This window comes from Caretta caretta, chromosome 1 (assembly GCF_965140235.1).
Source record: "Caretta caretta isolate rCarCar2 chromosome 1, rCarCar1.hap1, whole genome shotgun sequence".
In the NCBI taxonomy this organism is placed as follows: Eukaryota; Metazoa; Chordata; order Testudines; family Cheloniidae; genus Caretta; species Caretta caretta.
In genome coordinates, this window is record NC_134206.1 from 237,652,040 (window position 1) to 237,674,448 (window position 22,409).

Sequence of the window (22,409 nt, forward strand, 5' to 3'; positions counted from 1 at the left end):
TTTTTCCACTCCTCTTCTGCCTCATAAAGCAATAAGTAGCAGCAGAGGCACTGGAGGGGTTCACTGTGTCTTGAATACTGCTCTGCATTGGTTTACATTTAGTTTTTATTTGGAAAGTTACTGTTGCAAACAAAGGAGAGAATCCTATTTTTTATATTAAAAGCTTAAATTCCACAGAAATTAATGGCTTAGAGGCTGGCGTATTGACAAGGAAAAGGGCAGGGGACTAGGAAACAAGAATCCTAGGTTCTGTTCCTGGCTCTGCTACAGATTTACTGCTTTACTTTGGACAAGTCATGTAACTTCTGGACCTCAGTTTAATCTAATACTGATGAGATAAAATTCCCCTTTAAGGTAGTGAAGTAAGGCCTTAACTGGTGTTTGTTAAGCTACTCAGATGAAAGGTCCTTATAAATGTGAAAAATACTATTATTGCTTCTCGTATCTACAAACTTGTATTCCAAAAATTATTGCCTGGATATGGGGTTGCTTTGTGGAGGCGCTTTCTAAATTTGGATTTACGCTTAGCTGTGGTCTATAAAGCCTCTAAATTAGAGAAACAATTCCATAAGTTATGAGGGAACGACAAATCTGAAAAGTGTACAAAGACATGATACAGCCAACACAAATGCTGAACATGGACAATTATGGCTTTGCCCTCAAACAAACAACTGGCTATCTTAGTAACCCATGCGTAGGACAGCTCTTTGATTGCATAAATTAAGCAGTGGGAGCATGGTCACCATTTAGCTGTTATAGAACAACAGAGCATAGAGGTGTACCTCAGATTAAGAGCCAACACAATAATAGATAAAATTTCATTGGGAATTGATTTTCAGAAGAACAAAGACTTTAGTGTGCCCACTGTGTAACTGTTGAATGTCGACTCTGCCTGTAACAGAGTATTTTCCATATATATAGCAGACAATATTAAGACACCAGCACCAGCAACAGAGGAGATGAGGGAGAAAAAGAAAAAAGGATTTTTAATTTTAATACAAAATTCAAAAGGAAGACTATATTATATATTTTTCTGAAATTCTGGTTTGTATTCTCTTGAAAGCATGCAAATAATGTATTTCTCTACTAAGTTTGCAAAGCATAGATTATTAATAAAAGTACATTCTGACACTACAAAATTTTTAAACAGCCTTGTTGAAATGAACAGGATATTTAGATTAGATTTCAAAGGGATTTTTCATAATATAGTAGCACATGTAACACTGCATAATCTATTTTACCTTAATAATAATACGCAGCTTTTGTGAACAATATTATTCTGTGAACAGCAGCATAAGGTCTTACAATAAAAAAAGGTTTACAGTCCAAAATCTTAAGTCAACACTTTATTAAAGCTCACAAGATGAAAAGCAAGGGTGAAGAGGCTGTTTTAAATTCATTTGGAAGTAAGCCAGCTGAACAAAATTTGGTTTAGAAAAAAAGCTAAAGCAATTTAAAATACACACACAATTCAAAACAAAAGTCAAAACTGCTCTAAAACTCAACATTTTGGTTTGGGAAACTCAGTCCACATTCAGGAGAAGTCAGCATATGTTGCTCGGAAGATTTATTTTATAAGAAGCAGAGGAAAGAATGCGGAAGAAAAGACTATTCAGACAGAATAAATTGAAGATCAGCTCTGACAACTATTCATTAAGATTCCAAAACTTGGAAGTTGTTGTGATAAATTTAATTCAAATTATGTTTAAGTTTTAATTTTTTTTAAAAATAGATTTTCATAATTTCATTATTTTTCATAATTGTTTTCACAGACATTTCCCTATGTCCCACTAAAGAGCTGATTACTAAAAATGGGTGCAATTTTTCACCAAAATAAGTTATTTTTGGCTAAAAATGCAGTTTTGGTCGACCTAAACTTTGAAAATTTGACACGCTTGCCAAATAGTTTGTCCAAAAAATTCAAAAGGGAACCTAGCTGTCATTCACAAGACAGCCACAAAGTATCTCAACCAGTGGGTAATAAGGGTGATCTCAATCCCTCCTTTTTGAAACTGTTCCATTCTGTATAAAATACTTGATTAATCCCCGGTGAGCAAGAGTGAGAACGACACTACAGACCGGGGCTGGGAGGGCGGCGTGAGAAGTTAGGGCATTCACCTTGGAGACAAATCCCTGCTCCAATTACTATTTATACACAGCGGAACAGTCAACAGGAGAGAGGGAGCACTGAAGGAATAGGGCACCCTATAGTCCAATGAATAGGGCATCTCCTGCAATGTGGGAGACCAGTTAAAATCCCTGCCCCACATCAGACAAATAGGGAAATTAAACCTGCATCTCCCATATCATAAGTAAATGCCCTAACTGCTAGTCTAAAGGCTGCAAATGAGGAAGCAATTCAATTATCACCAGCAACCATTTTGTGAATCTAGCCCTTCATTTCCTTTCCTTTTAAAAAAGGATGACTGGAAATGGAAAAAAAAATGTTTTTGTTTGACCAGAAACAAAATGTGTCCACTTGTTTGAAATCTTTTTATTTAAAAAAAAAAGAAAAGAAAAGAAAAGAAAAAAGTTTTTGGTTTCTGGTTGAAATTTTTTTTCCCCAACCAAAAAAAAACCCAGCTATTTATCCAGCACTACTAATTACTCATCAAAACCCTTCAACATTTTCTACCATGCAATATACAAACAAAATGGTCTTTGCATGTTCTAAGAACCAGTGGTGCAATACTCATACCCACGCTACCATTTCCTATGAAAGGTTGTAAGCTCCCCAAGCCCACAAATCCCTTTTTGTTTGGAAAATGCTTAATGCATCCAGGTGGTGCTGTCAAAAAACAAATAATAATTTCAAGTCCTCTAGCAGATTCAGGTAATTTAAATGCCCATCTCTTCGGTTTGGTAACCAAGTACATGCACACTTTCACACAAAGCTCATGGAGCTCAGAAGTGAACCTTTACAGGCTCATACATTTTACCAACTGCAAATATTTACCTAGGTTAACAGGGCACTGCTTGAGTTTTCTAATATTAGTTAATAAACAGAACACTAGAGACTTGTACAATTATTTTATCTTATACTGTATAATGAGAATCAGCTCTCACACAATGAGTTCTAGAGATCTCAAGACTATGTATTTTAAAACCTTAGAATAGTATCAATATTATAGTCAAGCCAGAGCTTAGTGAAGAAAAGTGTATGTGGGGTGGACAGGGGAGGAGGGAGCAGAGCTGACCTGAGCACCTTGGCTATTTCTGTTCCCTGCTCCCTTCCTGTGTGAATGGTCAGGTCTGCTCCTGGGGAGAGAGAGTTCTGCCTGCCTAATGCAGCAGCCCTGATTGGCTCTTCCCCAGAAGAGCAGCTAGTGGAGAAAAAAAGATGCAAATCAGAGGGGATTTCCCCCCTGCACACACACCCTCATTCACAAGTAGGATTAAAATGTGTGCCTCTAAGCAAGCCAGCTCCAGCTGTAGATATTTCCTGGGTCTGCAATCCTTTTTGACCCAACATGCTTTAAACACTGTGTGAAGCTTCTGTATTACTTAAATATCACAACAAAACTATGCTGTCACCTTGTAGATTAGTTTATCTAAAGAACATAGAAGCAAAACTATTGATTAAGCATTTTAAAACTAGCCTTGGAAATGTCAGTAATGAATTGGAAGCTTTCCCTTGTAATGTGTGTGGGTTGTGATGAGGTGAATCTAAGCAATCAATTTCCGCCAAATTTAATTTTTTGTTTAAAAATAAGTTTCTAACCCTTATGGTTGATAACTTTCCAATTATGAACCAATGCAGTGTTGCCTTCTTAATTCTGTAGGCAACTCCAGCATCAATGCTGCTTCAATCTTCCAAGTACTGGCAGGGAAATAGAGAAGACTGGGCAGTGCCGCTATTATTCAGAAGTTTGTGGGCAACAATGAACCTAACAAGGACCATGTCAGTTTCCCAACCCAATGTCTGCTAATGCTTGGGAAAGCTATGAAGCACTGCTGAGGTAGACATTGGAGCCACAGAGATCACCATGAGACCTGTACAATTTTGCCTATGCACGTACATACCATGTTATTAAACAATATTCCCTGTATGTGCTATAGGGATTTGATCATATTATTCACAAAGGCCTTTATAAAGATTTTAATACCATCTGCAGAATAAATGGAGGATACCAACTTTGAAAGAGAGACTGGAAGAAGGGTAGAATAATGGAAAAACTCTCCCACCACTCCACCTTTTAGCAGCCATGAGGCTATAGAGGGAGAGTGCCAGGCTCTATTCACACCATCTTCAGTACGTTTTGGTCTAGGATGGGAAGGAAGTAAAAGAGCACCGTTTCCTTTCCAGAAACCAGGAAGTTGGACAGGTGGCTTTGAGGCTGACTGGAAAGATGGCATGAACCACCCTGGCATGAATCTCCACTTTCTCCTTTGTCAGCATTTTATTTTATTTTTGGGTGGAGAGAGGATGGGAACAAGAGAAGGAGGCCTGAGTGTTTAATCAAGCCCCTTGCTGCTTGGTCTCACTCACCTCACCTCATCTTTTGTATCAGCCTCTGAATAGTGGCTTTAGAATCTCGTCAGCCTTTTTTTGAACAAAACTGCAAACAGAATTTTATACAAATATTGTTATGCTAATTCTGGATTGGTTTATATTAATAAAAAGAGCAGCATTGTACTCCCAAGAGCCTTGAAACATTCCTTCATCTCAACTGTGCTCTTCCCACCCAATATGAAATTCATGATCTCCCCAACTAATTAGATAAACCCATTAGCAATTTTTATTAGTCATCCCTGAAAATGGTTGAGTTTACAAACAACTTTAATAAATTGCCACCAATATTTTTGCTTTTCTTAGAAGTAACCAAATGTAGCTTTTTCTTTCTCTCTTTCCCTAGTTTATGGAGAACCTAAATAACTACTCTCCCAACTGTTTTCTTTCTCGTGCATTATAATACTATTTTTAAGACAGACCGTGAAAGACGAGTGTTGGTAAGGCAGCCCTGGCACCTCAAGTCCTCTATTCATAGATAGAGGTGGACATCAAAACTGATAGCACAAATCTCCTCATGGCTGGGCTAAAGTTCCTCAATACTATCACTGAAGGGCCACTTCTAAGCACAAGGGAATAACAGTCTTAAATGCATTCAACCCATGGGCCCTCTGAAACTGCCAAAGAGGCTGATTAGTGTCAACTATGGTTTCTATGTTGCAGACGCTTGTCTTCGGAGACTGGACTATTAAAAATGGTACAATCATGGAAACAAGTTTATTTTTTATAACTATGTTTAAAGTAACTTGAATACCATTCACATGAACATCTTAAGTAGTTAATTTAGTAATTGAAAAAAGAATAATGAGAATAGCTTTTAGTATAAAAACAAAAGCCTGATTTCTCTAAAAAGTATCTCAATAAATCCCATTCAATAAAAATGTCAAAGCCTCAAACTTAACAATTCAGACACTCATCTCCATTTCTTTCCAGTACATTGTTAACCAAATACAGTAAGTAGTTTATTTTAATTTTGTCTGTAAAAGCCCTAAACTAATTTCCTGACTGCCTCCCAAATGGAAGTGAATATATTTCCCCTTCCCTTCATCCACATTTCACCCCACATAACTAACTCTAACACAGCTCTGTTGTAATAATTTTGCATCAGCATCACTGATGTCGTCAGCACGGTTCTGAGAAAAAGATTTTATTGTGCTTTTTTGATGGCTGTCCCTGTAGGGGCTTAGCAACTATTGTAAGGTCATGCTTAACAATAGCTTTTTTTTTTTTAATCAACACTGCTACTATTTTCTCAGCAACACTGTTAGATTAATGCATTTTCTAGAATCTGGAAGTCTTTCCTCAGTAGATAATGGTTTTAATGTAGGTCAAGCTTTTGCCTGACCTATTTGACTGTATCCATTTAAACAAAAGCTGCTTTAACAGCAGTCTCCAACATGCTCAAAATGTTTTATTTTATGGGCAACCGTATAATGTTTATTTTTTCACAGAGAAAATAAACAGGGTTTCAATCCAAACTTGCTGAAATTAAAGAAATTGTTCAATTAACACTAACACTTCAAAGTACATATGTTGCAAATCTGATTCATTTGCAGGAAAACCACTTTGCTGGGTACAGTCTTTCAGTGCCTAATTCAACAGTTTTGTTTGCAACTGAGAATGTAAAAATACTCAAGAAGAAATGTTAACTGTCGACTACAAGACAGATGGCACTGCTAATCTCATCACTAACCAAGATATCATCTGGCTAACTTTTTCTGAAGATTATAAATCTATCCTGGCAAAACCCAATGAAAATTTTCAGTTTTGTAGTAAGTGAACTCTCCTTCTACAAAGTGGCCTCAAATTGAAGCCTTTTGCTTCATAATATCTCTGAAAGGCACAGAAGTATTACCTCCCAGTTACAGATGGGGAAACTGAGGCAAAAAGTAGTTAAGTTGATTTACCCAAGATCCCACAAATAAGGCAAGGCCGGGAACAGAATTCAAGCTTCCTCACTTCCAGTCCTGTGCTTTAACCACAAGACCAGACTTCAAAACAAAAAACAGATTGATTATGATTTCATGGGCTACTGAGCAATTTTCCTATGTAATTGCACTGAAATTCTAGTACTGGTGGTTGCTAGTTAAAATGTAACCTTTGCCATATGTAAATGTTGGTCTGTTCCCATAACCGCTTTCAAGGGCTGCAACCAATCCCTTGCAAATTGCTATAATTCCATACTCCTGCCATGAGGATGTTAGGTCAAATCTTTCAAAACACAATGCAATCGTTCACATGCACCCTTACCTATATGCCCACTCAAACACACATTTGCTCATAAACAAAACAAGATAGACGTCTAATACCAAAGACTATTTCAGAACGTGAAAGTCATAAGAGCCAAAAACCTGTGACACAAATTACAGCTTTAGTGATAAGTTATTTCAGACACCTCAGCTTCCAAATAAAAACATTCAGGTTATCAAGTGCGCGGAGATATACATATGCTTTGTTTCTTTTTTAAAATGGAAAATTAACTACAAATTTTCTCTTTAATTACAGTACTTTGTTCGCTATCTTATAGAATAATTGAATAATTTTACATTAATAAATAAATGTTGGATACAGTGACTTACTCTGCCCACAGGGCTCACTGGATGCACAGCATAATCTGATGTCAAATTATAGTTGGAAGCGTCACTTATTGTGCTTACTGTTCGTTCTTTCTTTTCTTCAGATGCCATAGTTGCAGCTGTCCTGAAAACAGAATATTCAATAACACTAGTACCTGCTGTGTGTGCAGACTGATATTAAAAAGTGTCCCTAAGATATTCTCTAATAGTGGCTATGTCCTACTTTTCCAATTTTGAAGCAAGCTATTCAGATTTCATGAGAAAATTATCTGCACCAAGTATTAAAAAGGTCATTAAATTGTATAGCAAAGACAAACTTAATTCTACTATAGGAAATTCTTAAAGTTGTTTTAAACTAATTCAAATTCATGGTTTACCACATAGCACAGGTAGTAAGAGAATGCTGTATACCAATATCATGTTAGTGAAAATCTGAGGCTCCTTAAGTATTACTGAAGTTCAGTCTGGTAATTTGATTAGATACACAAGGCTCAACCACTTCACAACCAGAGATCAGGAATTACTACTGTAAATAAATTCTTGATTCCCCTAAACATTCAGGGAGGTCTAAGGAAATCATGTAATTCATGATTTATTCTGCAAGAGTAACGAAACAGTTGTCAACAAATCTATCATCTACCTGCTTAGCGAAGTTCGACAGGGCAATGGAATAACAATATTAAATGGAAAAAAGGAGTACTAGCTGCTACAGGAGATATGGACTGCCAACATATTCCAGAGCAATTCAAACGGACCATCAAAAATGTACCTTCTGGTAGCCTACTAGACAATTCTGCTAAAAATCTATTAGTTTACTCTGCATGCAAATTGGGTAGGGTAGCTGAAGTGAACAGTGAAATAATGGCCCCAACACTTCATTAAAACATAGAAAGCCCCATTTGGGTTAGTTTTTTTCTTTTTAATTGTTTTACTGTGCTTCTTTGGTCTTGCATTAGCAGAGTGCAGAAGAATTAGATTATAAAAGAAATCAATTTCTACATTGATTGGAGCTCACTGTGAAATTTATGAATTAAGAATGCATGTATTTTATATTGTGCAAAGCATATTTCACTTACTGTTCATTCACAACAAAAATACAGTTATCCTGTGATGGCTGTCCTGTTACTGGATGCTTGCAGGTCACTTTCCGTTCATTATGACTGTGGAGAAGAGAGATAGGTATTTATAAAGTTTTGTATTTTGTAGTTTTCTGTAAAATTCTTTTAAAGATCTAGTGTAAGGTCCAAATACAAGGAAAATAACTCGACTGTTCCACAAAGAGTTCATTGTGACATCAGGAACTTAACTCCTGGCAACTGCAGATGTAAAACATTTATGTGGCTTTGAATGTTGTGCCCTAACCCACACTACAGTTGAAACCATGCCACCAGTTTATATTTAAAATAGATGCGAATATTGCTTCATTCACAGTATGATTGAAACCCTTATGGTAAATATTTTCTAACAATTTAGAGAGGAAAATAAAATATTTGAGCTTTTAAGACTGCTCTAGGGATTAAAAAAAAATAATGATTTGTAATCTGGCGTTTGGCATTTTTCATTTAAAACTTCCAAGTAAAATGCCATGATATTATAAACTCCTAAGAGCCAAAAAAACATTATAAACTCCTAAGAGCCAAAAAAAGAGAAGAACTAGATTACAGTTAGATATATACATAAAACCCATGTTTAATTTTAACTTAATCAAGCACAAATAAATTACATTTCATGGTCTTATTACCCCTGAATATTGTTTATGGCATCATAATTAATGCAAATGTCATAAGTATTAGTTAGGCACAATAAATTCATGCAACAAGAGAATATATTAAAATCAATGGTTTTGTAATGATGTCCTAAATTCTTCCCATCACTGTGGGGAAGATGTATGACTTTATAACATTTGGCACAAAACTGAAGAAGCATTTCAAAATTAAATCAAATTTTTGGATTTTCTCCAAGTTAAAAGAGAGATTTAAACCTAGAATAATCTGGAGTAGTGTAATATTCAGCATATTTACTATGGTACAAATGTATTTTGCATGAGGTATTTAATAGAACCTGTATCCCAAGATCCTTCATGTAATTTAACAACAGAAGTAGGGGGAAATTAAAAAGGGATAAGAGAAAAATGTATGCTTTTACCTTAGAGTTGAAAAGAAATTGAGTCACTAAGACAGACTTATATAGAAAGTCCATTCAAAACAGCAGCAACTCTGTAAGAGAAGGTTCTTCCACCAGCAATACCAAGATTTTGTGGAAGACAGGCAGACTAAGGTCAATGCTAAACGAGTGGAAGGAGGGGGAAAGTTCGCAGGGATAAGCAAAACCTATGAAAAAGGCTGTAACCTTTCAAAGTAGGTTAATTTTGAATAATGATACCATAAGGGAATAAGAATGGGGTTCACTTGGTCACTACACCAGAAGCATGTAAAAAGTATCACACCACCTGTTTCGGCTATGCAAAAAAATTGTTGTATTCCCAGAAGTGTGTCTGCTTCATGTGAAAGTATCATGTGTGCATGTGATCCCAATACAACTCTAGCAGATTCTGGGAGGAGGAAAATGGAGATGAGTTAGAATGTTTTATCCTCACAAGAGCTTCCTCATGGATTCAGTGGGAAAATGGCTTGAAGCATTCTATAATATATTGGACGTTCCTTGGAATGCTGCTGCCGCCTCTTCCATTTTGTTACTTTTCAGGCAAGTCAATACCATCAAACCCTCCAGTGTGTTGGTAATTTTTCAAGATTGCCTACATTGGAAATATTTTTGATCTCCTCCTCCTCCTGGCAAGAGGTAAAAACCTGATGTTACAAAATAAAGAGTTGCAGCAGGTCTCAAGATGGAGCCTTTCTAAATATAATGTATTAAAGAAATTCTAAATAGAGTTACAGACCTGTTATCTTAGAAGCAAGAGATGATAAATGTCCCTGTGCTCATCTGGCCCTTTCCTACCTCTGCACAAAGTAACTTTAAGTAGCATCTTCATACTAATTTAGTGGAAGGAGTTGAACTGAGAAGGAAAATTATCAAGGGAGAGGATTCAAGTGAGACAAAAGTTGAGGGCCACAAGAATAAAAATCAGACGTATATTGCAAGAGGCAACAAACATAAAATGAAGCTAAAATAAAAAGATCAAAGTAGTGTTCCAACTTGGACACATTCTCTCTCTCACCAGAATCAGACTTCCTCTGAAGTTTTTTCTTTTAGTTGTTTAGGCAAAAGCACAGAGATAAACAATGGTCTTGTTGTTAAGACACTGGACGGGATGCTGGATCTTTGGGTTCAATTACCCACTCTGCCACAGATTTCCAATCCTATGTAACCTTGGACAAGTCACTTAATTTCTCTATTCCTCAGCTCCCTATCTATAAATTAGGGGTTATGCTTCCCTGCCTCGCAGGGATGTAGAGAGGATACGTACATTCATGTCTGTGTGGCACTCAGATACTAGAATCATGAAGGTTATGTAAGCAAACAGAGTATTTGTTGTTGCCGCTACTGTTGCAGCTGATACAGGAAAATGTCAAAGGAATTTGTATGGAAACATAAAACCTATTAACTGAAATAACAGAAGATCCCACTCTAAAGTCTTCAGATACTTTGACAGTCCGTCCTATCAAACTAAACTGTTATGCATACATCTCAAACGATAATATCTATAATGAATGCAATACATCCAATAGCAAATGCTTTGCAATATTAATTCCCTATCTGAAATGAGGTTTTTCATTTTCAGAGAGCTTGTTTGAGTCTAGATAAGTTCAATAAATTTGGAGTAAACCATTAGAAAATTTTTGCCAATATTTCCTTTTTCTTTTCTACTTTTTATTTGGTACATTTAAAATTAAAACATTGATTTTTGCTATGAATCTATTTACCCAGAAATACTGATACGAGACATCGCCCTCTCTTTGTATAAGGGAAATACCCTTAACAGATGGCACCAATTTCCCCCAAAAATTCACACTTAAGTAACAAACCTGGAAAATGTCAGCCTTTCAATGAAACTTTCAGAAAATTACAAAAATCTTAAAAGTCTTTCAGAATGAAAGCTTACGGCACTTTAAGGATAACCTTTGGTTATGGACGCTAACATTTTAATAATACAAAATACTGTTTACCTTGCAAACCTTGCTCTCCACCCCCCAAAGTCTTAACTTCAGCAAGATAATCACAGAAGTGTAGGACTGGAAGGGACCTCAAGAGGTCATCTAGCCCCCTGCAATCAAGGCAGGACTATCAAATAACTAGACCACTACTGAGAGGAATCTTAACATTTCCCTGGCTGATGCTTATATTAAAATGTTTAGATCTTGATCACTTTGCAGTTTCACAGTCATGCTCTAGACACAAATCCCCTTTCACAGAAAAATCTACAGTAAAAAATTAAAGCTTCTTTCATGTGTAAGCAGTATTGGATATAATATGCAAACACAAACAGAAAAGAGGTAAAAATGTACCCCATTTCTTTGTACCATTTTTTCTTATGTCACAGAGTCAGTTTAAAGCAAGTTGTGGATATTTGGGGCTAATAATGACTGAAGTACATCATTCTCTATCTTTTCACAACAACTATAATCAGTTTAACCTCTGAAAAAGATTCTATTGGGAAAGTACATCCATAACCTTTGAAGGGCCATGAGATAGATTCTGATCTGCTAAGTTTCTGCCATCCTAAATTATGATTCTATATTTTCGTTCGGGAGTAAAGTGGCTCAGAGTAAAGAAAACTAAGTTACAAACATCACTGCACAACATCCATTTTTAGGTGGATGTTTCTCCTCCAATTCAACACACTCACTTTCTTGATCTCTCGAGGAAGGCTGGAAAACTGTATCCACAGCACTTGAGATTATGAAACACACGGCATGAATTGAACTTTTATCATCATAAAATAATTTTCAACTTTTTTTTCCACGTGGCCTTAGTGGACAACATTAAGCTGCGACCAACTAAATTGGCCATAAACGGTGGGATTTTTAAAAGTGCCTCAGGAGCACAAGTTCCACCGACTTTCCATGGGACTTGTGCTTCTAATTCAGGCTTTTTTTAAAATCCCACACTAAGTCAAAAAAGGGTGTCACTCAGTTAGGTTATAGTGATGTAGACTTCCCTAATGTTTAACCTTGACCATTTGATGCCCCTGGCCATCAACTGGCATCCCAAAAGGTTGCCAATTAGAATATTACCTCTTTTGTTGGGAGGGAACAACTTGAACGCACTGGCACTGCCTAGCTCAATAAGAAGCCGTATTCACACCTCCTTACTAAAGGTAAGGTCATGCAAATGGCAAGAATAAATGGAAAATATGGGAGAGGGGAGCAATCCCAGATGACTACACAAAACCATTTGAGAACAACTGTTAGGTCAATAATTTTAGGGTTAAACCTAGAAAAAAAGAGACACCACCTTTCTCCCCATCATTCAAACGGTACGTGATAAAGAGACAGCATGTCTGAAGTAGAAAACTTGGCCCAATAACGAGTTTCTGGTAGAAAGGGGGCCTGGAAAGTTGGCTTGGACATTGTAAAAGTACACTGTGAAGCAAGGAGCCATTTCCCTTCTTTGTTTAGAGATATCTACCACTTAAATGGGCAAGGAACATGTGGTACACTCTTTTTCCCATCTCTCCTAAGCCTAGACTCCCAAATGAAGTCATGTGAATGAACATGCATTGAAGTTGCAGTTAACAATGAATGTCAACTTGTTCTAGTATTAAAAATTGCTTTATGTAAAAAAATGTAACTTGTTGACGAAAACCCAAATATTTTCTTTTAAAAACAGCTGATTTTCATTTCTGACCCCAAACAACTGGGTTTCAGCACTATTTTAACTTAGATTACTAACATTTTACTTAGATTTCTCAAAATACTTACGTAAGAAGTACTGTCCCTAGAGAATTTCTATGTCCCTTCCATATAACAATAGCCCCAAGGCATTTATTTACATGCTTCATCTCTTGTAGTTTATTGAAAATTTTATTAAAAGCTACCACACAAGGCACAATTTCCAGTATGTTCAATTTAGGCATCAGTGACCCACAAAAGTCCACTCTAGCTCTCTATACAAGCACAGTATTTTATATATTATGATAATGTGCACCTAATTAATACAACTCAATGGAAATTAAGCCAAATTTTTCTCTAATATTTCAGCACATTCATTTCCCAGTTTCCACAATGCCAATACTGCACTTCAAAATTACAGTGTCGCATCTTTGTGTGTGTGTACTTGTACTGTGTGGTAAGGACTGTATTACAGTGGGCTTAAAAACAGTTAGAAGCCAAGGTATTTTAACTCATTTTTTCCTTTCGCTTTGGCAGAAATATCACATCCTTGTGAATATATACATGGCAGTAAAACTTTTCTCAAAATGGAGGTCCAAATTCTGTTCTTAGTTACACCATTATAAACAGTGTAACTCCATTAACACCACTCAGGAACTTGCCCTAACTATTTTAATTCCAGGTGCTGGGCTATCTCAACAATACCATCATGTCTAGATCCAAAAGCAGAAATCAAAACTTCTTTGGATATTTTATTAGTATTCATGATCACAATTTCCTTAACTCAATACATACAGGTGGCTGTTATATTTGCCACTGGGGCAGTGATACTCAGACTGGGGCTTCCGAGCCACAGTGGATCTTTAATGTGCCTCTTGTGGTTCCTTGCAGCACATGACATTAAAAAACGCAATTAACAACCAATTAGGATGCTTTTACTATGTTATAAATCAATTGTAGTTGATAAAATACTTGGTCAGTCATTATGCTGTGAGAATAATGTCTCTCTCTATGTAAAATGAAAAAATGAATTCACACTACTGCGGCTCTTTTGGGTAACGTTCATCAGTAATTTGGCTCCTGAACCACTGAAGTCTGAGTATCACTGCGCTGGGGTATGTAGAACTCCAGAAGCAGGTACAGCTGGCTGAGATGACATTTCAGATATGTATTCACTGGAAAATAAACTAATTTTTTGCCTATGTCATGGATCTTATTTTGTTCCTAGTTCCACTAAGGTCCATCAATGGTCACCTGTTAAAAAGTGAGTCAAAATTTCAATTAAGTTTTATAATACCTTGGAGACAAATTCTATTCTCAACTACACGGTGTAACCCAGCAATTCACTGTAACCAAACACAATTTAGCTTGTTCCATGTGATTTCGGAAAACAAGAGTTTGATTTTTTTCTTCAACAGTACAGGATCTGGTACTACTTTGTGAAGAGCCAACAAAACCCAGTTTTTTCCACGTGGGAAGCCATCTTTCAGGATGGCAGCTTCAGTACTATCCATTTTACATTCCACTCATGCTGTTGCCCTCTAGCCTCTGCTTCCCTCCCCTTCCTAACATTCTTTCAGAGCACTGGTCTGTTTACAGCATGTGGTACAAGCTATCACGCACTTTCATACCCTCTCTCTGTCCAAACACATTTGTTGCATTGTTAACCTGCTCTAAGCCCTGGTTTACACTACAACTTAGTTACACTGACATATGTAGCTCAGGGGTGTCGATTTTCCACCCCTCTAAGTGATGTAGTTATAACTAACCTAACCTAAGGTGTAGAGAGCAGAGTGTCAACAGGAGTGCTTTCCCCATTGACATAGCTATTGCCTCTCCAGGAGGTGGGGTACCTGCACTGATGGGAAAAGCTTTCCTGTCAGCGTTGGGAATGTTTTCACTAAGTGCTGTAGTGCGGTTAGTGTAAACAAGCCCTAATTCTACATAAAGAATACAGAATCAATTTAACTGGGGCCATGTATGGGACAAAGACTCAAAGTGAGACAAAAAAAGCTTCATATATAAAGTTTCAGACACATTTCTCTCCTCCTAAGAGCATGTCTACACTGCAGACTTAAAATCAACTTGATGACCACACTACCCTCCTTCTGTCAGTGGTGTGCATCCTCATCAGGAGTGCTTCCACTGAGTGAAATGGTGCAGTGTGAGGGGAGGCTGGCAGCCAGGGCTCAGCTCCTCATATGGAGTGGGGGCCAGCCTCCTGGGCTCCTTTCCTTCCGGTTCCCCACCGGGGAGCTGGGCAAGTGCAGCCCAGCTCAGAGCAGGGACCTGGGGGCAGCCAAAGCTCTAGCATAGAACTTTGAAATTCACAAGACAGCCAACAGCTGATAAAAGTAACAGTGTGTCTACACAGACACTGCGTCACATTAACTACACCAACATAAGTCCTATGCCTCTTTTGGAGGTGGAGTTATGTCTCAATAGTAAGGTACTTACATCAGCGGGACAAGGCTCTAGTGCATATACTGACATAATTAGGTGTATGTAAGCTACCTTACGTCAACTTAACTGTAGTGTAGATAGGGCCTAAATAACAGCCTAAAACTACGTTATTCAACAATTCCGAAGGTAGTACTTGCATAACAAGCAGTTTGCATATGTAAGGAAGAACATGAGCTTCAAATTGTCAGTTTCCTTTTAGTTACACTGCAAGACTCTTCCTGGGCTATGCAGGGCAGGGAGGTGTGCAAACAGCCTACCCCACCCTCCCCAATCTTGCACAAGGGCATCCCACAACAGCAGTCCCTGCACTTCAGATGGAGCACACCGACTGCTCACTCCTGCTTCCTCAGAGAAAGTGGGAAAAAGATGCAACCGAGGCTTATATCTACTAAACTACCCATCCGCACATTGGTGCTGGTACACAAAGGGAGCAATATATTCCATCTTAATGTGGACTAAGCAGCCCTGCCTGAGAGGTAGTCCTGCTTTGCATCACTAACTGCTACAATCTAGCCCATAATGAAGAGGAAGTCAGATGTTATGTACTTGACTTATAATCCAATCTGCTAATATAATAACTGCAGTACTTTCCCTTCATCTGGATATATTAGAAGACAGTCTTCTAGGACAACTACATATGCCTTCCTATGTAGTTACTGGCTTGCAGATGCTCCCATTTCAAAATCCTTTTTATTTCTAGCTTACCCACATCTTGCAAGATTGTGTTGGCCCAAAAAAAGCATCCTAATATTTTTGCTCAAAACCAAAGACCAGAAGTATAACTGGATTCAAAAAATAATTAGATAAGTTCAAGGAGGATAGGTCCATCATTGGCTATTAGCCAAAATGGTCAGGTATGCAACCACATGTCCCTAAACCTCTGACTGCCAGAAACAGGGAGGGGATGACAAGGATGGATTACTCTAAGAGTCCTGTTCTGTTCATTCTCTCTGATGCGTCTGGCACTGGCTACTGTCGGAAGACAGGTTACTGGGCTATAGGGACCAGTGATCTGACCCAGTACGGTCATACTTATAGTATTAAACAAATCATGAAGAAGTAAATTTAGTATTCTGTCCAATTTCTCATTGTGAGTGGACTAGTATTTTTCTGTGATTTTTGTTTGGAAGAGGTGAGCAACTCAGGTAGTAGTAGATGGAACAGAATGAAGGGTACACAGAGCAGTTGTACAGCAGGATAGAAGACCAGGGAAAAATGAGGGCTAAGAACAGCTTTCATCTGGAACAGAGCAATTCAGTCAGAAGTACCAAGAGCAGGGTGGATAAAAATCAATTATTAAAAAAAATCAGATTTTTTTTATTTAAATCAGGTTTTTAATAAAATGCTTTTTGAGGAAAAAACCTATTTAAAGATCGTTTTAATTAAGATACATTATAGCTCAAAGATATCTCATCATAGAACAGGGATTATAAATTCTAATTCTATAGTATGAAACAATATATTCATGTAATGTTTAATAAAAGTTTTGTAAATGAGTTCCAATAGTTCATGGATTAGGAACCCAATCTTATGGGGTTCCACAGGCATCTGTATAGATTATTTAGGTTAATCTTTCTATCTACCCTATGGGACTCAGTTGTCAGTCTCTAAGATACCATCAGAGATGCTGAGTTTTGCAGTTCTCAAACTGTGGATTTGTGTCTCCAGAGGTAACATGCTTGTTAACAGCAAAAAATGTTTTAAAATAAATAAATATAGGAGGTGAGAAACAGACCAACTCTGTTGTTCCTCTGCAAATTTGTATATACAGAGTCAATCCCTTACCTCTCTCTAAAAGTGCAAAGTTTCAAAAAGTTCAATGAATAGAAGATTGTTGGGGACGGAACAGATCTGGACAAGGAGAAGAAGTCTGGAGATAAATGTGAAAAGGGAGAGGCCTATGCTTTTGTTAAAATATTATATGCATGTTGTTGAAGAAAAAAATCCAGAATACTTAATGTTGTTGTTTTAGTTCAATAAAACAATTTAAATGTCCGTCTGGTGATGTTCTCCTCCTAATACAGCATGGGAAGAAAATCCTCCAAATATTAATGATTAACCTGCTGAACTGGAGATAATTCACCTCCCAATGACTTCATAAATATCTGCTTCAATTACCTTTGGTAAATGAAATAACCAATCATTCATTTTCTGATATAGCTGCAAAACTAATCTGAAAAGTTTTCAAAATAAATCACTGTTTAAAAATGTATAGTGTGTACCTTCTAAAAATGAAACCTACATCTGAGTTGTGAAGAATATGTATTAAGGTTATAACAACCAACAATAATGCACTTTTATGTAGAAATCCATGACTAAATCTAGTCTTCCTGACTAGTAATTTAAATCAATTTGATTTAAATCAAATCCACCCTGAGCAAGAGCGATCAAAGGATCAGGGCTGCGACATTTGGTTTTGGGCTCTCCTTGAAAATACATTTGTTTGATTTCCCTACCCTACAAGAAATGTCAGCCAGAACTCTCAGAATTCTGAAGTCAGAACATCTGGCTTTTTCCCATTGAAACTAAAACTAAAGACTACTTCAGTGCTTCTCTCAAGCCTTAATAGCATATACTATGTTCAAAGGTAACACTAGAGCCTTCTTATTTGCTCATTTCCAATAAGACTTATAAAGCAAAAGCTGAGCAATGCTTCACTGCAAAAAATACTAACAAAAACAAAACATGCTATGAACTAAAAGCCATATCTTAATTTAAACAGACATTTTAATAAGTGAATGCTTAGGGTGTTATAATATCAAGACAAGTAGCCTAACAAATACTAAGGGCAAAGAGTAAATGTGAAGACTTAGTGATTTACCAAGCTTTTGATTTATTAACCAAATCCTTATTAACCAAACATAATTCATGTGTCACATTATTTATTCAGCAATACGCACTTCAGAAATTTTCCTCATTTTGCAAGAAAAGCAAAATTATGTATTGTTTCTACCACTACTTACTTATATTTAAAAATTGTAAACAAATTCCAGAAAAAGTTATTGGGCAGATGCATCCCTGCTCTCTCTATAAAGAGATTAGGTTTCTTCACAGACATAAAATTAAACTGGAGACAAGCAGAGCAAGTCTGATCAAGCTCTGTTCTACTTCTATACCAGTGTTTCATTTTTGAACAGAAAAAAAGTATGTCAGCAACTTCTGCCTCATTTTTGCTTTCCAGCCAAAGAACAACTTTTCATTTCTAATTGAAATAAATGCAGGAACTTATGGTTACCTAATAGAAAGTTATTTGAATTTGGAAAAAATATAAGTAAACGCAGCCCCTATGTACAACTGTTAGCAAGGATGTGGTCTGTGGTTGTTCAACTCCTTACATTTTACTAAAAATGTAATACCACATGGCATAGTAAACAGTACATGCAAGCATTTTCCAGTCAGTACGCAAATACCCATCTATTATGAGCCTTTTTTCAATTAAGGGGTTTTGAACAATAAATTTGGGGACCATATTGGATGGCTGCACTGGAAAACAGATGAATATCAAAAGTTTTTACTCTCAGTGAGACAGAGTGAAAAAGACAATCCATGCTTCCAATGTGTGTGCACACAACCACTCTAAGCTGCGAAAAACATTAGTGTTTGGAATTAATTTGTTTCCCTTCATGCAGCCACATATTTTAGTGTGTGTGCACACAATTTTTCCATTTGTTTCGCAGACAAGGGCATAATCTGTTTTAGGGCTGTTGCTGTCACCACTCTTGATCTAGCGAGAATATATTTCCTAAGGAAGGGGCCTATTTTCCCAATGCTTTTTAAGAAAATTAATTCAAAACAGGATTGCCAACATACAAAAAGATTGTTTCCCTCTTGCTGACGTCCAATTGCCTTCCTATTTCATTTTTACATAGATCATTGTTCTCAGATTCTTTCACTATACTTAATATTTATTCTCAAAGATTGTCCTATGATTGCTTCTGCTGTACCAGTCCTTTTGAATTGTAAGCTTACCCTTCTTAATCAAAAAGCCAATTTAAATCTGCCTGAAAGTCTGTAGTTTAATTTAAATAGAAAAAACTCCTGCTACTAACCTGATGTTATTAATACATTCTTATTAAATATTTACCCAACATTTATTCTAAATTATGTGCCATGCTGTCTGGAGGGGCTCACGACCCTGAGTCTACTTTGGGGCAGACTGTCATAAGCAGGGCAGACACCCCGAACCGGTGGTATGTTCTATAGCAGGGGATCTCAACCTTTTTTCTTTGAGCCACCTCTCTACCTCAACACTATAAAAATTCCATTGCCCACCCGTGCCACTACTGTGTTTCTGCATATCCAGTAGATTAAAAACTGTATTAAAAGGACTGTTATACAGTTAAACACACACACACAAAATATATAAAAAAGGACAAGATAGGTACAAATTTAAACTTTTTTTTTCGTTTACTCAGTGTGAAACTTGTTTCTGGTGCTGATCAACAATCTTGTCAAGAAGTGGGGGTAGTTTTGACAAGCACACACGTATGTCATGGTCAGTATTCAACCTGGTTCAGTACTTTGTTTTCATTGATGTGATGGCAGAAAATCTGGCTTCATATTAGTAGGTGGTACCAAAGGGGATCAAAACTTTCAGCGCTGCAGAAGCAGCAGTGTTGTATTCACTGGAATACTCACACCAAAATGTTTCCAGCAGCATTTCTTTGAACCTGGTTCTGAGGGAGCTGTCTGATGAAATGCCAATGAGCTCTAACAGTTTTGATGGGACAAGATATGGAAATTTAGCTTCTCACGAAAGGAGTTTGTAGTCCACGTGTATAGCAGCTTGTTCCGTTGTGAGTTCGGAAATATAAGCATTAAATCTGTTAAGCAGACCAGACAGATGCGCTGCTAGCAGAGGTTTAATTACGTCAAAGTCAGTATTTCGTTCCTGAATGAAAGAACAGAAGAGCTCAAAACATATCAGTAGTGCACGGTCAGATACAAACTTTACAGAATTGTAGTTTTCTTTTGAATGCCTCAATTCTTTCATGCTGGGCAATAAAATTAGTATTCCCACCTTTAATAGTTTTATTCAGCTTATTCATTTCACTGAATATGTCAACAAGGTAACCCAGTTTTACCAGCCACAGGTCATCTTTCAGCACTTCTGCTGCAAGTTCAGGGTTCTTATCAGTTAAGTAAGTACATAAAACTTTTCCCTGAGATTAAAGAAACGGGCAAGCATTCTGCCTCACGATAGCCCCCTCACCTCTGTATACATGAGTAAGGAATGGTGCTCTGTACCCACCTCCTCCCAAAGTGCAGCAACACACCTGGAGTTTGTTACTTTAGATTTAATAAAATTAATGAGTGTTACTGCTGTGTTCAGAACACTGTAAAGACCTGGTTCAATATCTTTTACAGCAAGCGCCTCTTGGTCTAAAAAACAGTGTGTTCAAATAGCACGAGGCGCAACGTCTTACTTTTTGCACAAAACCAGAATGCTTTCCAGTCACTGCTGTGGCTCCATCAGTGCAGACCCCAATGCAATTAGTCCAGCTGATTTCTACTTAAATCATAAAATCATCTGACAGTTTGAAAATGCCGTCCAACTTTGTTGTCTTGAGTGCTTTGCAAAACAAAAAGTCTTTCTTTATTTCCTTACTCCACACATAAGGAACATAGGCAAGTAAATGGGACATTTTCAAAACGTCTATGGATTAATCTAGATGTATAGCAAAGTCACTGTCAGGCAGCCAATCAAAAAATACACTGAGAAACTGTCGTTTGACAGTCATTTGACTTCAGTATCTTTGTCAGTACGGCTTTCTCCTCTCCAAACACCTCCTTAGCCCTGGTCTACACTAGGAGTTTAGGTCGAATTTAGCAGCGTTAAATCGATGTAAACCTGCACCCGTCCACACGATGAAGCCCTTTTTTCCAACTTAAAGGGCTCTTAAAATCGATTTCCTTAATCCACCTCTGACAAGTGGATTAGCGCTTAAATCGGCCTCGCCTATTTTCCTAGTCTTATTCGTAATGAGGGTCATAGATCCAGGACACTGGGATTTTCATAGCAGTGTCACTTGGAGTGGGAGGGAGAACTACATACCATTATGTACAGATGCAAAACGGGATAACCCTTTTCCTAAGAGCTACTGGGATACTACAATGAAGAGTACCCATCCTCACTGAAGGCAGCATCAGATGGTGACTGGATGTCCAGCTTGTAGAATAGTTGACCAGGTGGCTGCTTTTCTGATTTCCTTGTATGAGGCACAACCTTTCTGCCCATGAAGCTGCCATGGCTATGAAGGAGTGGGCTCTGACGTTGCATGATGGAAGTGGAGGATTTCAAAGCCTTCTTTTCCTTTGACACTGGATAATAAAGCACAAAGCATTTACTGTCTTGGCCTGATCTGTGTGGTGAATATATACTTTGAAAGCTCTGCAGACATCCGAAGAATGCCACAGTTTCTCTTTGGAGTGTGATGTAGCTGGACAGAAGGATGCAAGAACAATTTCCTATGCTCTGTTGAACATGGAGTTCATCTTCCCTATGAAGACAGGATCAATTCTGAGTACTCTTTTAGCATTTTTAAAGGTGCAGTAGTGAAGTTCCAGGAAAAAAAGAGATCCTAACTTAGACATCCTGTGAAAACACAGCTCATCAAAAAAAGCTATTTTACAGTTAGAAAGTAAGACACCTTCGTTAACAGTTGAAATGTAGGGCCAGTAATGGCATTGAGAACCAGGTAAGATCACATAAAATAACTTTATGAACATCAGGAGGATATAAAGAGATGGTGCTCTTATAAGAAAAGCACAGGACATCTGAATAAGATTAAATCATTAATTGTCTACAGCACACAGAATACTAGACAAAGAAACAACCTGATTCTGGAAAGTCAACTGCCACGCCTAACCAGAGTCATTGTAGCCGTGTAAGTCTAAACAGAGTCCCTTTAAAGATATTTGAGAATCTGTAGCACAGATACAGACAGGGGTGAGACACCTGTCCTTCCATCAACTGTTAAAGCTCAACCTGGCCCTTGAATAACTGAATTGTTAGATTTCTGGAAGCTGAAATAATGGATACTAGCTCTCTGAATAGCTTTCCTGGCT

General features: G+C 37.4%; 1 protein-coding gene across 28 annotated transcripts in view; it reads right to left on the reverse strand.

Annotated features, from left to right (window-relative positions):
* Positions 1–22,409, reverse strand: part of PLEKHA5 (pleckstrin homology domain containing A5) — a 260,673-nt gene that overhangs the window by 113,647 nt on the left and 124,617 nt on the right. For 25 of the 28 annotated variants that reach the window (XR_007353551.2, XM_048827466.2, XM_048827553.2 and 22 more), the window contains 2 exons: positions 8,163–8,246; positions 7,090–7,210 (listed from right to left, as the gene is read on the reverse strand). Coding sequence is in view for 25 of the 28 variants with exons in the window: in XM_048827466.2 (XP_048683423.2) it covers positions 7,090–7,210; positions 8,163–8,246 (205 nt within the window). In the remaining 3 variants the exon portion in view is untranslated. Of the gene's footprint in view, positions 1–7,089; positions 7,211–8,161; positions 8,247–19,979; positions 19,999–22,409 lie in introns of those variants that run through there. The other 3 variants (XM_048827445.2, XR_007353552.2, XM_048827515.2) reach the window with 3 other exon arrangements.